This window comes from Schistocerca americana, chromosome 1, assembly GCF_021461395.2.
Source record: "Schistocerca americana isolate TAMUIC-IGC-003095 chromosome 1, iqSchAmer2.1, whole genome shotgun sequence".
Classification (NCBI taxonomy): Eukaryota; Metazoa; Arthropoda; class Insecta; order Orthoptera; family Acrididae; genus Schistocerca; species Schistocerca americana.
In genome coordinates, this window is record NC_060119.1 from 213,114,142 (window position 1) to 213,134,451 (window position 20,310).

Below are 20,310 nucleotides of genomic sequence, written 5' to 3' on the forward strand. Positions count from 1 at the left end.
ACACTTTCAAATTAACGTGAACACGTGGGCTCACCGCAGTGCAGTTCTCACTACACAACCAATACAGTCCATACAACACGGTTGCTGAATGGGCACAGTAATAGCGTTACAAATAAGGATGCTGTGGACTGTGGATTGTCAGGCGATCCCAGTTAGTGAAGGAAAGACAAAAAAAGAGCAAGCGCGTTCCTCGAAACCTAACAGAACCTGTCCAACTGTAATCGTAATGCAGTAGCCGTCTGAGGCCAAAGTTATTTCTGTGCATTGTGAACGAATACCTTAGTGAGGCAGTTGTACCTGTATTGAACGTGGAAAACTGAAAGAAAGTTCAAAATGTAACACATTCGAAAGAGCGTAAAACGTACACGCAGACAAAGAATGAAAAACGATTTTTACTCCAGTTTTATGTAATGTATTAATTCTCTTAAGACTAGCTCGAATTACATGGAACCTGGAAATACCAGGGCTCAGACTACCAGGGCTCTGCTGCAATCGTAAAATGTGTAAAATGTTTTTATGTAGTAATAATAAATTGCATTATTGCAATAAAATGAATGGATTGTTGGACTGTTCTAGGTACAGATGAAAGGGTTGGTAAAGGACAACGAGACATGCAGACAATTCCAGTTAACATTGGTCTGGAAACCAATAATTTCTCTGATTCGACATATGATAAAGTGCAGTCATGCAAATGTTACACGCTTATAATGTCTAAGGGTGTGTTTACCTCGAAACACCACAAGAGAAGCGTAGATTACAAACTGATAAACTTCCTTCATTTCATTTTATCATCATAGACGGCTAAGAACCGGCAAATAGCGTTCTGACATTAAGTGTGTTTGGTGTTGTTCACTATACCAAGTGTGTAGTTTTAGTGTATTTGAGCCCTGTTGATAGTATCGATGAGCACAATGAGTGCATTAGGATGGCTGTCAATACATTCGGAACACAGAACAGATTTTTGAACATGTGTGGGCGTCGTTGAGACGATGCAATGGAGCCGTCTTCATACGAACAGTGACCACATGGGACACTATTTGTTATTAGTTTGTCCTGGAGTGCACAGCTGCACTTTGTATCCTCAAGAACTGTTATAATTCGATCAGGTGCTCAGTGGTAGTGTGTCGTATTGGGGAAAAAATAATTTTCAGGACCTGTATTTGTTAGGATTAGTAGCCTTATCCCTGCAATTTGCCCACATATGCTTTTGACACACATATTGAGGACACCTTCTGCTCCCCTTCTATGTGTTCACTGCTTCCTCCCTCAGTCTGTCCATCTCATCCTCCCACCTCTCTCTGTCAATCCTCCCCATTCTCTCTGTCTGCCCAGCTCATCTTCCTCCTCTATTTGTCCTATTCTTCTACCTTCTCTCTCTGATACCTTCTCTCTCTGGTCATTTTTTCTCCCCCCCCCCCCTCCCTCTGACCATACCCTCCTCCCTCTCTGTCTTTCGATCTCCATCTATCCTCTTGCTTTCTCACCTGCCCACTAACCCCTTTAAACCTTCCACCTACCTCATGCATCTCCTCCTCTGTTCTCTGAATTCCTCCTCCCCTTACACTATCCATCCCCTACTATATGCATCTCAGCCAGTCAGCACGTGTAGCCTCCATAGTACAATTCAATAAAGTAGGCAAATACTATTTCCACAACTTGCCTGTTATGCAGGACAGGCTACATATCAGGGGCATGAAAATCATTTATTTCCCCTGACATGTAGGCTGCCCTGCAAATCAGGTTGGTTTGGGAGGCTGATACCATTGCACACAACATGCTTGTCATGTAGGGCAGCCTGTATACCAGAGGCTGGAAAAAAGTTGTTGCTTGTATTTCCACTCCTATTGGAACTGGGAGGTTATAAACCACACAGTGCTGATACTTGTGAGACCCAATGTTACTGTGCCAAATTTGGTAGAAATCGATGCTGTGTTACAGGAGGAGAGCCTGGACATACACACATATACTGCTTTGTACACAGGGTGACTAGGAACAGTCTATAAATCTTGTGAAGGTGCTTCAGGTTAGGGAGTCGTGAGAAACAATTGTTAAAAAAAAATTCCATACATTGCCCCATTTGCAAGTTAATTAGCTCAGAAGTTAGTCAATTAGGCAGTCACGTGCATAAATCCATATGGCCCACTAGAAGTGGTGTCACTACATGTGTTTTTTGTTTGGTTTCCTAAAACTGAACAAGAGAAGAATACAAAAGTTGGACAGATGATGGTAGTAAAGAACAAATCCAAGCCGAAGTTTGAGCTATCTCTGCAACCACAACAAACATTATGTTAATACCTTCACTGCCATTTTTTGAGTAAAAGACATTAATTTATGGCTATTTTAATTAATGTCATAGTCAGAAGTCAATACGAGCATTCAGTTTGTGGACACGAATTGTCTGGAAGGCGTGACAGCAGCCCTCTTTGCAAATTTGTTGGTTGGGTTGCCTCTCTACAGACGCGAACTAATTTGATGCGACAATGCAGAGCAAAGTGTTAATGATTAAACTCAAAGACAGTACAACCTATCTGTACAAGTTATAATTATAAGAATTCTGCAAACTATTGACACACTTTTCTTTAAGAGGGGGACATTGATACATAGCAATAAAATGTGGGTAATTCCCACTGTTTCTCAGATAACCTATCATGGGGTGGGTATGGTCCAATGGTAGTGAAAGCGTTAAAAGCGAGAGCTAGAGTTTTCCATGCATATAATTTCTGTATCGAGTCAGAAACAGAAACAGTGACACAATGTATCGGTCACCCCAGTGTTGCCAGTTACCAGGGTATGCAACAGTTGGACTGTGACGCACAGGAAACAGACAGGCAGCACACCGGCGACAGTGGAAAGTATTCTTTATCCCTCTCTGCACAAAACGCATAATGCACCAGACAGGGTTGATAGAAGAGATAGAGAAGATCCAACGGAGAGCAGCGCGCTTCGTTACAGGATCATTTAGTAATCGCGAAAGCGTTACGGAGATGATAGATAAACTCCAGTGGAAGACTCTGCAGGAGAGACGCTCAGTAGCGCGGTACAGGATTTTGTTAAAGTTTCGAGAACATACCTTCACCGAAGAGTCAAGCAGTATATTGCTTCCTCCAACGTACATCTCGCGAAGAGACCATGAGGATAAAATCAGAGAGATTAGAGCCCACACAGAAGCATACCGACAATCCTTCTTTGCACGAACAATACGAGACTGGAATAGAAGGGAGAACCGATAGAGGTACTCACGGACCCTCCGCCACACACCGTCAGGTGGCTTGCGGAGTATGGATGTAGATGTAGATGTAGATGTAGATGTAGATTCAGCCGCCTTCTTACTTGCAACCTACTTTAGCACAATCGGCGAGAGATAATCTTTGACAGTTGCGGTAGACAATGGTCTTGGGGCGGTTATTCCCCAACCAAGCACGTAACACAATTTTGTATTCTCTATGGCAGAGCTTCCCAATCTTTTCAGCTGGTGGACCCCTTCTTCAGTCGAAAATCCATGGCGGACCCCCAGTCAGTCAAGAGCACAGTAACTTTAAATTTCAGAGCGAAAACCATGGGAACTGAAATCTTCTTAATGCAAGTTCCATGTTCCGAATTACCCCCCTCACCCCCCTCCGAAGAATCAATAGTCTTTGGTTTAGAGATGAATGAAAACAACTTGAAGGTCAAAAATCGACTTATGAAACAGGTAGTGCACTGACAAAGCAAGTTTAACATTTAATGATGCCTGGGGTCGCAAACGTGCCAGCGAGCGCTATGATTGGTCGATAAAGCTCGCTCCGCGCATGCGTAAAAGGCTTCAGTGCATCTACCGCCGTGAGCCGGTGCACAAACGACTCCCATATTGTTGCGAAACAGTCGATCAGAGAAGCCGCATTCTCTGGCACTAAACTGTGTATGCGTTCTCACTTAGGAACCGCAAAGGCTGCTTGGGAATACGACCTGAAGTAAAAGTACGCATGTTTTTCACACGAAAAAAAAGTGATGAATTTGATTTTCACATTTTTATTCAATAATTTTACTCATTATTTTACACGATTTGGTGAAGGGTGGCCGCGGAACACCTAGAAAGAGCCGGCGGACCCCTAAGGGGTCCGCGGACCACACGTTGGGAAGCTCTGCTCTTTAGCAATGCCTCAGTTTTGTCGCAACTCTACAGTGTGTTTGACTATTCTATATCCAAATGCAAGGGCGAGTAGGGGGCAATGAAACAACGAAATAATTCCAATAAACATAGGTCTGGAAACCAATGGTTGCCCCAATATGAAGTATGCACAAGTGTTGCCATATCCCCACAACCAAATTGTTAATGTATAAGTTTACAGTTATGGTGCAGGTTTGTTGCTGGTACATTGCTGTTGGTTAGCCGAGTACTTCACTTTCACTGCTGCAAGGCGAAGACTGATCTTGAAGCAACCAATCAAAACTCAAGTTTCGGGCAGTGTGGGCAATGTGCGATTAGTGAGGCTGCAGCTTAGTATGGCCTTATGTTCCAGGGACCAGCTACCACGTGAAAAGCAAACACAATATACACATGTAGCATTTGGAGCGGTTGACACAGTGCCACACACCTTTTCATGTGAAGAAATAGCTCACATTAACTTGTTGTATGGGTATGCTGATAGTAATGCACAGTAGACCTGTGTGTGTATCCACAGAGAAGACAACCAGACAGCAGTGTGTTCGCTGTGTCTCATCAGCACCTTCGTGAGTCAACTTGTTTAAAATCCACCATGCAGCATTCAGGTAGGCCAAAAACAGTGCTGATACCACAAATGAAGATGTATGTTTTAAAAGTGAATGTAATGTCAGAAGCTAGTAGCAGAAGGAATGCTGCAGCGGTAGACATTTTGCCTTCCACCATATGGATGATATTACACAGTGGACAGTTGTACCCGTATAATCATGTGAGCCCTCGCTGCATCTGACTTTCCAGCTCAGGTTGACCTCTAGCACTGGATCCTTACATGCATAGGAATGATCCACAGTTCCTCATAGACAAGTTATTTGCAGACGAAACATGCTTGTCCCGAGATGGTACTATGAACATCTAAACTGAGGAGCCATATGCTTTCATTGAGAAGCACCACTGGAGATTTTCCATTGACGTTTGGGTAGATATTGGTATCAGTTGATAGTGCCACGTTAACTACCTGGTCAACTTACTGGTCATGTGTACCTTCATTGGCAGCAACACAAACTAATCGAGTATTTGAACTATGTTCCTTTTGGTGAAAGGATGCATATGTGGTATATGCATGATGGTGCACTGACAAACTCTCATGTGGCTGTTTTGAAATATGTAGCACAGATCCACGACAACAAGTGTATCAGTCATGGTTCGCCAATACTATGGCTTCCCAGGCTTCCTAAGGTGAACCTGCAGGATTTTTTTTGTGTGGAGGTATTTAAAAGCTTTCGTGTGCTGAAGTCCTACTGATAGTGTTGAGCTCTGGGAATGCTTTCTGGATGGTTGATAATGCGATCAGGATGCATCTGGGATTTTTAAAAATGTACTGGCATCCATGAGGAGACATTCTGAAACGTTCCTTCATAAGAATGGTAGCCATATTTGCTGTAATGTGTTTATTTTCAAACGCATATCTGCAATTTGGATCCTTGGGGATTTTGTTATAAGGTTTCATAAATTCGGTGGTAATATGTAGTACTTGCATTGGAAAAGGTACGATGTGAAATTGGTAATGACAGGGAGATGGATATGATTGGAACTGACATAATCTTGGCCTTTGCCGATGATGTGGTGATTATGGGAGACTCACTTAATCAGATAGTGTCTGACACCACTAGGTTCATGAAAGAGGCAAGCAAAGTGGGATTAGTTGTCAAAGACGAGAAAACCAAATATATGATTCACGACGACAGGATTTCCCTACCACTATCAATATAGATGGACACAATTTTGAACGAGTAGAGAAATCTAAGTACCTTGGACCGATTCTATGTAATAAAAGCGAGGTTGAGAAAGAGATTCAACAAAGAATAATTAATTCTAATCGTGCCTTCTTCAGTCTCAATAACTGATTCAAGTCATGCTTGGTCTCAAAACAGCAAGATCATACTGTACACGGCACTGGTAAAACCGGTTGTGTTATGTGGCTGCGAGACATGGGAGACTACACAAACACTTGAAGAGCACATTTGCGCATTTGAAAGCAAAGTGCTCAGAAAGATCTATGGGCCTACATTCAACAGAGAAAATAGAAGATGGGAAAGAAGGCAAAAAGAGGACTTGTACCAACGTTTTGGGAGAGCCGACATTGGCAGAACCATCAGAGGACGACGACTGCAGTGGTTTGGACATGTCTTAAGAGCTGGAGAATCTGTCCCCAACCGAGTGTTCAATTCCCAGCTGATTGGAAGACGCCCAAGAGGTCGTCCAAGGACTAGGTGGAAAGATAGGGCGATGAGGACGTTGCAGAAGGTAGAACAAACAGTATCCCTGGAAGATGCAATGGACAGAAGAAAGTGGAACAACACCTGCCAGAAATACCTGCAACTGTGATCAGGACAATTCTCCTTCCTGTGTCACTGATTGTGTTATTGATCTCTGTATAGCGTGTTATTCTGGTTTGTAATATTGGTTTTGCTATCTGTCATGGGCCTTTATGGCCTGTTATGTGCAATAAATGATGATGAATATGTAGTACTTGGGAACAATTGGATTCTGGACCTACGTTTCTTACAAGAGAAACTCCCGATCGCAACCCCCCCCCCCCCCCCCCAGATTTGGTGGTGGTAAGAGGGACCAGTTGACAGCCTGTCAAAAACTGGACACAGATCAAGCATGGAAACAGGAGCAGGCGAGCTGTGTTCAAACCTACCTTGAACCATTTTTTTTTCGTTGTCCACTGGTTTTTTTTTTCCTCGCTGTTCGCTATATTCAAATTTGTCTCTGGGTTGTGGTGTAACGTCCGTTTGCAACAGAGAGGTGTAAGGAAGGGACCTATAACGACAATTGATCCTGCACAACTACTGTATTTGCAGCGGAAAGGAAATGCATTTCGAATGGGAACCGCAAACGTTTGATGACAAGACGACAAGTCAACCGAATCTTCCATCGGAAAACACGTCTGTGTGCCATACACGGCATTAGTGACAGTACGTTTGTCATAACAGGAATCTCTTACCGACGCACCTAATTTGTGTACCTGGTAAGTGTATGCCTCCTTGCCCGATTTAGGTGTTCGTATGAATGTGAATGTGATCACTCCCAAGGAAATGATGAAAACATCATAGTTTGCCACATAATCTGCAACAAATGAACGCAACAGCTTCACTATCACACAGTTTCTCTGTGCTGTTTCTCTGTGCTCTGTCGAAACATACAAGGTGCTATCCAAAATTTTCGGGACTGGTACTGCCATCTATTGAAAACCTTACCTTTGGACTAATCTGCACGTACACACCAGTCGGAGCGCTTCTGCCACTGGTCAAACGTTTTCTGGAAGTCCTGTTCTTTGAAGGTGTTTATCAGTGCCAGCGATGTTTCTTGAATCCTCTCTAGAGTGTCGAACCGACGGCCTTTCAACTTGAGTTTCAGTTTTGGGAATAGCGCGAAGTCGTGCCAAATCTGGCGAGTACAGTGGGTGGGGTACAACCGCCATGTTGTTTTTCCCGAGATTCGCACAGAATTTGATACACACGCGCTGTTCTGTTCGCGGATCTATCGTAAAATCACCACACACCAAACACAGAGTATTATTGAAATCACTGTGGACAAGCAACACGACTTCGCAGCTGAATGCCACTCCACACACTGACTCATCAGATATGCAGCTCTCGCCACCTAGCGGTGCAACGATCTACTACTCCTACTTTCCAGATGGCAGCACCAGTCCCAAAAATTTTGCATTCCACCTCGTATGTTTCTAACGTTTCTCAAGTTGCGTTCAGTTTTGGAAGTCATGAGTCTTGAGTTATTTGTTCGCACCCCTTTGTTTTTTCATTTCTGTGAGATGTCTATATGGTATTTCACATCACGTTTACTTACGGTGGTAACATATGCTTACCACATGACTCGTATTCTATAACCAATTTTGTATGACAGCTGCTAGGGCTATAGAGAACGAACATTTCAATGACTGGACGGACAATTCATAATTTTGTGAACAAAAAATAAATAAATAAAAATAAATGACACAAGGGACTTTTGAACACAGCTCGTCTGCTTGCCTGTCCAGAAACGGAACCACTTACCCACGATGCCATGGCTCTTCTTGCTCTTTTTATTTTGCTTATTTTTTTACAGTTTAGTATAGCTTCTTCCTGTTTTTGGTTCAAATGGCTCTGAGCACTATAGGACTTAACATCTGAGGTCATCAGTCCCCTAAAACTTAGAACTACTTAAACCTAACTAACCTAAGGACATCACACACATCCATGCCTGAGGCAGGATTCGAAACTGCAACCGAGGTGGTCTCGCGGTTCCGGACTGAAGCGCCTAGAACCGCTTGGCCACAAGGGCCGGCTCTTCCTGTTTTCATGCTTGATCTGTGTTGACTTTTTCACAAGCTATCCACTGGTCCATATTACCACCAAATCTGAGGGGAGTGCGATGGGGAGTTTCCCTCGTTAGGATTATCTGCCTGCCTTGTCTGCCATTGTCCCCTACACGCATCTTTACTTTGTACGGTCAAACATTCTGTATAGATATTATTTTCGGCAGTAGCCGTTTGAGCTTAGCAATCGCAAGCTTGCAACAGTGTTTCCAATACCAGAGGGCTCACCGACCGAGGTGGCGCGGTGGTTAGCACACTGGACTCGCATTCGGGAGGACGACAGTTCAATCCCGCGTCCGGCCGTCCTGACTTAGGTTTTCCGTGATTTCCCTAAATCGCTACAGGTAAATGCCGGGATGGTACCTTTGAAAGGGCACGGCCGACTTCCTCCCCCATCATTCCTTAATCCAATGAGACCGATGACCTCGCTGTTTGGTCTCTTCCCCAAACAACCCATCCCAAACAGAGGGCTCACCTCTCGCTGACTGTACTGCAGCTAGAGGCTGTCGACGGTCTGACAGTTCGCTGCACACGTGTCGGCAGGTGAGGAGGGCTCGGCCGCTGCCGCCACGGACATGGCACTCTCGCTGCTGTCTCGGGTGGACGCGGCGCTCTCGCGCCACCACGTGGACTCGGCCGCCTGCGTGCAGCGCGCCGTCTGCTCGCAAATCCGCAACTCCGGGCAGCGCGTGGCGGCGGGCGACGCCTCCGCCTGGGATGAGGCTATCGCACAGATGTCCAGGTGAGTCGCAAATTCTACAACCTTACTCCATGTTGTATACAATATTGGCCATTAAAATTGCTACACCAAGAAGAAATGCAGATGATAAACGGGTATTCATTGGACAAATATATTATACTACAACTCACATGTGATTACATTTTCACGCAATTTGGGTGCATAGATCCATAGATCAGTACCCACAACAACCACCTCTGGCCGTAATAACGGCCTTGATACACCTGACCATTGAGGCAAACAGAGCTAGGATGGCGTGTACAGGTACAGCTGCCCGTGCAGCTACAACACGATACCACAGTTCATCAAGAGTAGTGACTGGCGTATTGTGACGAGCCAGTTGCTCGGTCACCATTGACCAGACGTTTTCAATTGGTGAGAGATCCGGAGAACGTGATGGCTAGCGGAGCAGTCGAACATTTTCTGTATCCAGAAAGGCCCCTCAGGACCTGCACAATGCGGTCGTGCATTATCCTGCTGAAATGTAGGGTTTCGCAGGGATCGAATGAAGGATAGATCCACGGGTCGTAGCACATCTGAAATGTAACGTCCACTGTTCAAGGTGCCGCCAATGCGAACAAAAGGTGACCGAGACGTGCAACCAATGGCACCCCATACCATCACGCCGGGTGATACGCCAATATGGCGATGACGAATACACGCTTCCAATGAGCGTTCTCCGCGATGTCGCCAAACACGGATGCGACCATCATGATGCTGTAAACAGAACCTGGATTCATCCGAAAAAATGATGTTTTGCCATTCGTGCACCCAGGTTCGTCGTTGAGTACACCATCGCACGCACTCCTGTCTGTGATGCAGCGGCGCTGCAGTCATGGACTGTGCAGCTGGTCCCGGCAGAGGTTCGAGTCCTCCCTCGGGCATCGGTGTGTGTGTTTGTCCTTAGCATAATTTAGGTTAGGAAGTGTATAAGCTTAGGGATTGATGACCTTAGCAGTTAAGTCCCATAAGATTTCACAGACAAAATGGTTCAAATGGCCCTGAGCACTATGGGACTAAACTGCTGAGGTCATTAGTCCCCTAGAACTTAGAACTAGTTAAACCTAACTAACCTAAGGACATCACAAACATCCATGCCCGAGGCAGGATTCGAACCTGCGACCGTAGCGGTCTTGCGGTTCCAGACTGCAGCGCCTTTAACCGCACGGCCACTTCGGCCGGCCATTTCACAGACATTTGACATTTTTTTGTGATGCAGCGTCAAGGGTAACCGCAGCCATGGTCTCCGAGCTGAAAGTCCATGCTGCTGCAAACGTTGTCGAACGGTTCGTGCAGATGGTTGTTGTCTTGAAAACGTCCCCATCTGTTGACTCAGGGATCGAGACATGGCTGCACGATCCGTTACAGCCATGCGGATAAGATGCCTGTCGTCTCGACTGCTAGTGGTACGAGGCCGTTGGGATCCAGCACGGCGTCCTGTGTTATCCTCCTGAACCCACCGATTCCATATTCTGCTAACAGTCATTGGATATCGACCAACGCGAGCAGCAATGTCGCGATACGATAAACCGCAATCGCGATAGGCTACAATCCGACCCTTATGAAAGTCGGAAACGTGATGGTACGCATTTCTCCTCCTTACACGAGACATCACAACGCCGGTCAACTGCTGTTTGTGTATGAGAAATCGGTTGGAACCTTTCCTCGTGTCAGAACGTTGTAGGTGTCGCCACAGGCGCCAACCTTGTGTGAATGGCCTGAAAAGCTAATAATTTGCATATCACAGCATCTTCTTCCTGTCGGTTAAATTTCGCGTCTGAAGCACGTCATCTTCGTGGTGTAGCAATTTTATTGGCCAGTAGTGTATTATCGAAACGAATGAGTATACGGTAGTGGTAGATAATGTGTCAAGTAACTACAAAGTAACATTCAACTGTTAGATCTCAATGATTACAGCGAGAGACGATATTATCCCTGATTACAGCGGATTAACAATAGATAATCAGGGTGATTCCCTGATGATGTTACAAACTTTCAGTGACGTTGGGCATGGCTAACTGTATCAATTTGAGGTAAGGGACTCTGGTCCAGAAATGAACGACTCGAAAGTTACAGTCCGCAGCCCGTGGTCTAGTGGATAGTGTTGCTGCCGCTGGATCACTGGGTCCGGGAATCGATTCCCCGACGGTTTGGGGTTTTTCTCTGCCCGGGGACTGGCTGTTTGTGTTGTCCGCATCATCCGTGACTGTGGCTATATTGGACGTGTAAAACATTGGAGTGTGAAAAAAATTGGGGCCTTGTATGGGCGCTGATGACCGCGCAGTTCAGCGTCCCATAAACCATACATCATCCTCTGAAGTTACAGGCGAAAATCGTTCTGATTCCTCTGACAGAGGGATACATTTACCGGTACTGTTGTTGCTAAGATTGTAGAGTAGGCATTCCCGATGAGCACAGATGTACAGGTAGGGATGGTTATTCATCTAATCCAATGTAGATGGCGTACTGTCTACTGACATGTGCAGTCTTGGCGTACAGTGCCCGTACAGCAGCCTCCGTTTAAAGGCTGAAGTACGGACATCAATCAGCCCTCACCAGATGGAATTGTACCCGGTGGCGGAACATGCGGGCATCATATTCGTCTATGGGCAAGCAAATGGAAGCAGCAGAGAAACGAAAGGGTTGTACAGGACCAAATATCCTCGAATAAGACACCAGCTCAGACCATGTTTACAAGAATGTTTCAACTATTAAGTTCAAAAATGGTTCAAATGGCTCTGAGCACTATGGGACTTAACATCTATGGTCATCAGTCCCCTAGAACTTAGAACTACTTAAACCTAACTAACCTAAGGACAGCACACAACACCCAGCCATCACGAGGCAGAGAAAATCCCTGACCCCGCCGGGAATCGAACCCGGGAACCCGGGCGTGGGAAGCGAGAACGCTACCGCACGACCACGAGATGCGGGCGACTATTAAGTGAAACAGTGATAATGGTACCACAGTTCGCAGATCGAGGAGGTCGACGAACAACAGGAATTGCCGACTTAGAAGATGCAGTGCTTATTTGAGTGGATGAGGCGCCTGCATTCAACACTAGATCAGTTGCGGGTGAAATTAATGTTTCGCACAGTAGTGTGCGACGAGCATTACGGGAGAGATAGGGATAATAATTCAAGTCATCCAATGCAGATGGTATACTGTGTACTGACATGAGCGGTCCTGGTGTACAGTGTCCGTGTCTGCAGTCTGTGTTTACAAGTTGAACTACTGGCGTCGATCGGTCCTAACCGGATGGAATTGTGCCTGGTGATGGAATGTGCGGACATGATTTTCGTGTATGGGCAAGCAGATGGAAGGGGCACAGAAAGTACACACTGTGACTCTTGCTGACTTGTGTCGAGTGTCAAGTTCTTACGGTGCCTTACAGTCGATCCTCACTTTTCTGCGTGTGTACTGTTTTACCGGTGACAGAAAGCTAAATAGTCGCAATAATCATGTTTGAGAATCCCCATGCAACAGTTGTGAAGGGCCATCAACACAGGTTATCAGTCAGCGTGTTGGAATGCTTAGTCAATGATTACCAACTAGACCGGCCGCTGTGGCCGAGCGGTTCTAGGCGCTTCAGTCCTGCCCAGAATGATGAGTTAGAATGCCTAATTCGATCCAGACCCCAGAGTCCAACAACAGTGATCTTCTCTGGTTTCGGCTCTTGATGAAGAATGGACTGCCATTCTTCACAATAAGGATTATCTAAGTAGTCTCTTTTCAATATAAGATAGGCAGACACAAGTTGCGGTTTTTTTTAAATCTCTTGGTATAAAATTACACATTCTACATTATGGATAACATATTCAACATAAAATAATGATAAATACACTATGTGATCAAAAGTATCCGGACACCTGGCTGAAAATGACTTACAAGTTCGTGGCGCCCTCCATCTGAAATGTTGGAATTCAGTATGGTGTTGGCCGACCCTTAGCCTTGATGACAGCTTCCACTCTCGCAGGCATAGGTGTTGGAAGGTTTCCAGGGGAATGGCAACCCATTCTTCACGGAGTGCTGCACTGAGGAGAGGTATCGATGTCGATCGGTGAGACCTGGCACGAAATGGGCGATCGAAAACATCCCGAAGGTATTCTATAGGATTCAGGTCAGGACTCTCTGCAGGCCAGTCCATTACAGGGATGTTATTGTCGTGTAGCCACTTCGCCACAGACCGTGCTTGATCGTGATGAAAGACGCAGTCGCCATCCCCGAATTGCTCTTCAATATTGGGAAGCTAAAAGGTGCTTAAAACATCAGTGTAGGCCTGTGCTGTGATAGTGCCACGCGAAACAGCAAGGGGTGCAAGCCCCCTCCATGAAAAACACTACCACGCCATAGCACAGACTCCGAGTTTTACTGTTGGCACTACACACGCTGGCAGATGGCGTTCACTGGGCATTCGCCATATCCATACCCTCCCATCGGATCGACACATTGTGTACCGTGATTCGTCACTCTACACAACGTTTTTCCTCTGTTCAATCGTTCAATGTTTACTCTTCTTACACCAAGTGAGGCGTCGTTTGGCATTTACTGGCGTGATGTGTGGCTTATGAGCAGCCGGTCGACCATGAAATCCAGGTTTTCTCACCTCCCGCCTAACTTCGTAGTACTTGCAGTGGATCCTTTGTGATGGTCTGGATAGATGTCAGGCTATTACACATGACGATCGTCTTCAACTGTCGGCGGTCTCTGTCAGTCAACAGACGATGTCGCCCTGTACGCTTTTGTACTGTAAGTGTCCCTTCACGTCTCCACTCCACTACCACATCGGAAACAATGGACCTAGGGATGTTTAGGAGTGTAGAAATCTCTCTTACAGACGTATGACACGAGTGACACCCATTCACCTGACCACATTTTAAGTCTGTGAGTTCCGCGGAGCGCCCCATTCTGTTCTTTCACGATGTCTAATGACTAATGAGGTCGCTGACATGGAGTACCTGGCACTAGGTGGCAGCACAATGCACCTAATATGAGAAACGTATGTTTTTGCGGGTGTCCGGATACTTTTGATCACTTAGTGTACTAGCCTACTCTAACATAGCAAATGCTGATTCTAAAAAATCCTTGATGTTTTTACGAATACTGACTCAAAGGAGAAATTATATCACAAAACATTTTAAGCAGCAATTAACAATGAATTCCTTTTCCATAGACAAAGATTTTTTGTGTAGGAAAGTCTGTACAAATATACTTGTCATGTATTGAAATCTCTAGTAAATAGAGAAATCCACAGTATTTGTCATTTGTTCGATAGCTTCAAATAAATACTGGACAAATAATTGATGTATTGAACACAGAAACATTTGTGTTACATACTCTGTGTGGAATCATTGTTAACAATAGTGAGCCTAAATATCAATACATTAAATTTAACACAGTATGTTTCACATCTCACTATCGCATACACTCTCATTCGCAATTAACTACCACTGCTTTACTCATTATTCCACTTCAAAATGAGAGAAGAATTGTTAGAGACAAAGTAAAACCATCTAACATGTATATATCATTGTTGAGAATTGAGGAGTCGGTTAGGGACGTATCCGTCAGCTAGAAAAAATATGACCAAACCACTGTATCTTTTCTCCCCTAATATTTGACCATTGTTTGGCTTTCCAGACCACTGGTACTGCTCTTCTTTTGTACTTCATTCCCATTTACCTTCCATGGTATTATAGACGGATCCACAGCTGTTTCGAAGTACCTTTCTCTCGAAAGCACATATTGCTTCTCCAGTTGGTGTTGATGTTGCTCAGGTTCCACAACCATATACAATTTCCAGGGGCATCAGTATCATGTACAGCGGAAAAGGCTGAAGAAAAAAAGCCTCATCTCACAAAACGCCTAGCATCCAGCGCACGTTGGTCTAACGGTTATTCATATGGTTTTTAAACTCATTCCTGTTGGTTTTCGAAGATTTTTGAACATATTCTAATTTGATTTCTGAACGAATCATAAGTTGATTTTTGAACTCGTGAATAGTCTACGTGATGACTCTGCCAGGGGAATCCCGTCGCATCTAGAGATGAAAATCCTTTCTGCAGACAAAAGGGGATGGGGCTATACGAGCTGAGTCGAATAAACCCGAACGGTTGAATGCCAATCACTGCTTATTTATGTGATTGATTCGGAGTGTGAATGAGAAGCCTTTTTATAACTACACTCCTGGAAATTTAAATAAGAACACCGTGAATTCATTGTCCCAGGAAGGGGAAACGTTATTCACACATTCCTGGGGTCAGATACATCACATGATCACACTGACAGAACCACAGGCACATAGACACAGGCAACAGAGCATGCACAATGTCGGCACTAGTACAGTGTATATCCACCTTTCGCAGCAATGCAGGCTGATATTCTCCCATGGAGACGATCGTAGAGATGCTGGATGTAGTCCTGTGGAACGGCTTGCCATGCCATTTCCACCTGGCGCCTCAGTTGGACCAGCGTTCGTGCTGGACGTGCAGACCGCGTGAGACGACGCTTCATCCAGTCCCAAACATGCTCAATGGGGGACAGATCCGGAGATCTTGCTGGCCAGGGTAGTTGACTTACACCTTCTAGAGCACGTTGGGTGGCACGGGATACATGCGGACGTGCATTGTCCTGTTGGAACAGCAAGTTCCCTTGCCGGTCTAGGAATGGTAGAACGATGGGTTCGATGACGGTTTGGATGTACCGTGCACTATTCAGTGTCCCTTCGACGATCACCAGTGGTGCACGGCCAGTGTAGGAGATCGCTCCCCACACCATGATGCCGGGTGTTGGCCCTGTGTGCCTCGGTCGTATGCAGTCCTGATTGTGGCGCTCACCTGCACGGCGCCAAACACGCATACGACCATCATTGGCACCAAGGCAGAAGCGACTCTCATCGCTGAAGACGACACGTCTCCATTCGTCCCTCCATTCACGCCTGTCGCGACACCACTGGAGGCGGGCTGCACGATGTTGGGACGTGAGCGGAAGACGGCCTAACGGTGTGCGGGACCGTAGCCCAGCTTCATGGAGACGGTTGCGAATGGTCCTCGCCGATACCCCAGGAGCAACAGTGTCCCTAATTTGCTGGGAAGTGGCGGTGCGGTCCCCTACGGCACTGCGTAGGATCCTACGGTCTTGGCGTGCATCCGTGCGTCGCTGCGGTCCGGTCCCAGGTCGACGGGCACGTGCACCTTCCGCCGACCACTGGCGACAACATCGATGTACTGTGGAGACCTCACGCCCCATGTGTTGAGCAATTCGGCGGTACGTCCACCCGGCCTCCCGCATGCCCACTATACGCCCTCGCTCGAAGTCCGTCAACTGCACATACGGTTCACGTCCACGCTGTCGCGGCATGCTACCAATGTTAAAGACTGCGATGGAGCTCCGTATGCCACGGCAAACTGGCTGACACTGACGGCGGCGGTGCACAAATGCTGCGCAGCTAGCGCCATTCGACGGCCAACACCGCGGTTCCTGGTGTGTCTGCTGTGCCGTGCGTGTGATCATTGCTTGTACAGCCCTCTCGCAGTGTCCGGAGCAAGTATGGTGGGTCTGACACACCGGTGTCAATGTGTTCTTTTTTCCATTTCCAGGAGTGTATTAGCGAAATCCACAGATTGAGACTGCCAGAATAGAAATAAACGACTAAGAGGAATAACAGGTAAGAAAGATCACGTATTATCTTCTCTGTATATCCAGCCAATTGAAATTTTGACTGAATATTTTTACCAGATATTACGTTATTAAGGGCAGTTGTACAGTCCCCGGTTAGCAGCTACTTATGTTCTATTCTTGGAATAGCGCGGAAAACGCATTGAAAGAACACGTAAAACGGATAACTGGAGAATATACGCGGGATAACTAAACTGGTGATTATGGCAGGGTTACTGAAGTTAAGCGTAGAATAAGTTTTGACAGTGGCAGAAATAGCTACAGTATCAGTGATGACTAGATTGGTTGTTAGAACGAGGAAGGAGAAGAAACTGGGACATCACAAAAACTACATGGAAGAGTGTGACGATTGCAAATTTATGTAAAAATTTCGTACAGCTACTACTTTTTGATCTCATTTTTGGGAAACTGAGAGCATATAAATGAAATGTGACACTATTTCCTAACATAAAAACTTTATGCTTGTTGTGGACCTAATAGGCATTTGATATTAATACTTCGTGAATTATATTGTCGTGTTCTTCATGTAAATGAGGTAGATAACAATGACCATTTGTGCCAAAACAGGCTCGCTTACAATTGCTGCAATATTATGAAGACCTATTTCGTTTTACCTAGCAGACAGTGACAAAACAGACGCAATCAAATCGAGAAACCACACAAGTCTTGGGTGCTATTTGTATTAACAGCTTTTTCAGTACTAGACAGCAACAATTTGATTTTTCATGTAGCAAAACGTTTGACGAACTTTCATGAGGTAATAGATTCTTACGCAGAAAGGAAAGCACGCCGCGTAAAACTGCAGCAAACTTAGAGAGAAAAAAGTGCTGGGACCTAAGGATTAAAGAAATGTGTACTATCTTGCTTGTCTCTTATCTTTTCTGGTTTTATGTTTCGTATGTGTAATTTTATGTCACACGAAAGAGAAAGTTATCAGCCAATAGGCAATAAAGGGTGCAAATTCGCCGAAGAATTCTTGTTTTCCTGGTTACAAATAATCTCACCCACTATTAATTGTAATTTTTTTTATGTAGGCTGACTGGGAGAAGAAGAGGCACCACAGAGTATTTTAATTTCGACTTTCCTGAATGTAGGTTTGATGGCTTTCATTACAAAATATACATGATTAAATTCAACAGAGCGAAATACGGTGACTTGTGATAGAAGAATGCTGTGTGAAGAGGCATGACTCTGCGCTGTGGCACACTTAAGACCAAGTAACATGTCTTACATTTTCTCGAACATATATGTTTTATGTATCTAACTCTCCAGAAAAATGTGCACTATAAAATCAATACATTTTTGAAGAATCGATTTTTTTTTAAATTTTTACTCCATATCTCAAACGCTTGAGGGGGAGGAGGAGCGCCTCTATAGAGTTTTTGCCCCCGTTCGGAAATATGGTAGATCCGGGGCCGCAGCGGAATGTTATTCATCTGTGATACTATATGTGACTTGAATAAATCGTTCAGACTAAAGAACATACGATTAGCATTTATTTTTCGTCATTTCATTTTATTACCCAGTATGGACTGTAGGTACCTGAATTCTTGAACTCGTTCAAAGGTACCCGCAACTGCAACAATGGAGGGGAGAAAAGTTTGTTTGTTACCTGTAAAATACGCATATTATTTTTAATTTACTAGCAACCATATCAAATCCAACCGCAGATGATTAATGAGCATTCTTTTATTTACAGTAACTCGTTGACAAGCTTTTTGCTGGACGGAACGAGCATCAAGCAGGCGGTGGAGCTGGGTAGAGAAGGTGGTAACTGCGAGGCAAAGTTCGCGCGTTGCTCGCTCAGCAAGGAGGCGCTGATGGCAGCGGTGCGAGGATTACTGCCAGAACCAGAGCCCCAGCAGGCCACGCAGCCGTCACCTGTGCGCAGGCGCAAGTAGAGGCTGAAACTCGGAAACAGCTCACACGCAGACAAAATGGACGAAGTTTGATGTTATCACTTGATTTTTGTAACGATGTCTTTGTAATAAATGCCAAAATTTTTAGATAATGCTCTTTTTCTCCTAACCATTTCTTATCGTTTGCGTAAAGGACGTCTGATGTCAACAACGACGTGTTCAAGAGAGTATTCATTACCCGAGTTTGGAGCAGAAGAGAGGAGGATTGAGAGATTTCACGACGAATGTGTCTGGATACACATTCTACTATGTCAATATATGTTACACGTAGGACTGAGCCTTTGAACAGGCGATACGCCGCTGCGGTATTGAGCCTGTTCGAACAATCACGTGAAATGTGACTCGCGCGGCGCATGTGCAAGGGATATGTAAGAAACTACGAACCAGCCACAACAGTAAGCTATGACTTGCATGACTTTGACGATTTTGTGAAACAGTGGACGAAACAGCTTAAATCCTACCAATGCACAAACTCCTATTGTGTTTGAACAAATTTGCGATACGACTTCAAGCAGTATCGATATGTGTGGATGCATAAACATTTATGCTGAATTTTAGTAACGTAAGAGACAAAAACGAAAATGTCGTCCTCCAAAATTTCTTGAATGAACCCGGTATAATATTTCATTCGTATGTGAAAAGTGTTACTGATTAATCAAGTAGGTTGTAAATGAGCAGCCGACCTCAGTGGCCGAGCCGTTCTAGGCGCTTCAGTCTGGAACCGCGCGACCGCTACGGTCGCAGGTTCTAATCCTGCCTCGGGCATGGATGTGTGTGATGTCCTTAGGTTAGTTAGGTTAAAGTAGTTCTAAGTTCTAGAGGACTGATGACCTCAGAAGTTAAGTCCCATAGTGCTCAGAGCCATTTTTTTGTAAATGAGCAAAGAAATGTTCAAATGTGTGTGAAATCTTATGGGACTCAACTGCTAAGGTCATCAGTCCCTAAGCTTACACACTACTTAACCTAAATTATCCTAAGGACAAACACGCACACCCATGCCCGAGGGAGGACTCGAACCTCCGCCGGGACCAGCCGCACAGTCTATGACTGCAGCGTCTTAGACAGCTTGGCTAGTCCTTCGCGGCGTAAATGAGCAGTTCAGTCCCTGTTCACATATGACAATAACGGTAAAAACTTTGCAAGATCTTAATCAGTCAGAAAAGACTACTGCACCATCCAGGTGAAACAATCAAGACTACTAACCAAGAATTAAATGCAGAACCACCGACATGTACCATAGTAAAATCACTGTAATTTTTACCTCGATAATAAATTACAGAGGAACGACCCGTTTTGGAGATGATACCATCACACCTCACTAGATCGCGAGACGAGCGAAAGCTCGAGAAATGGACAGAATCATTACTGCAATCTTTTATACATTTATTACCTGCGGCTGTTAAGCATTACCTGCATCCTAGAAGATGCATTCATGTTTCATGTTTCAGTTAT

The 20,310-nt window shown here is 45.1% G+C and overlaps 1 protein-coding gene across 1 annotated transcript in view; it reads left to right on the plus strand.

Moving 5' to 3' along the window:
* LOC124619794 overlaps window positions 1-18,873 on the plus strand; it is a 57,591-nt gene extending 38,718 nt beyond the window's left edge. The window contains exons 5-6 of the mRNA XM_047146421.1: window positions 9,066-9,264; window positions 18,639-18,873. Coding sequence (XP_047002377.1) covers window positions 9,066-9,264; window positions 18,639-18,840 — 401 coding nt within the window. The 3' untranslated portion in view covers window positions 18,841-18,873. The remainder of the gene's footprint in view (window positions 1-9,065; window positions 9,265-18,638) is intronic.
* Window positions 18,874-20,310: the final 1,437 nt, after the last annotated feature.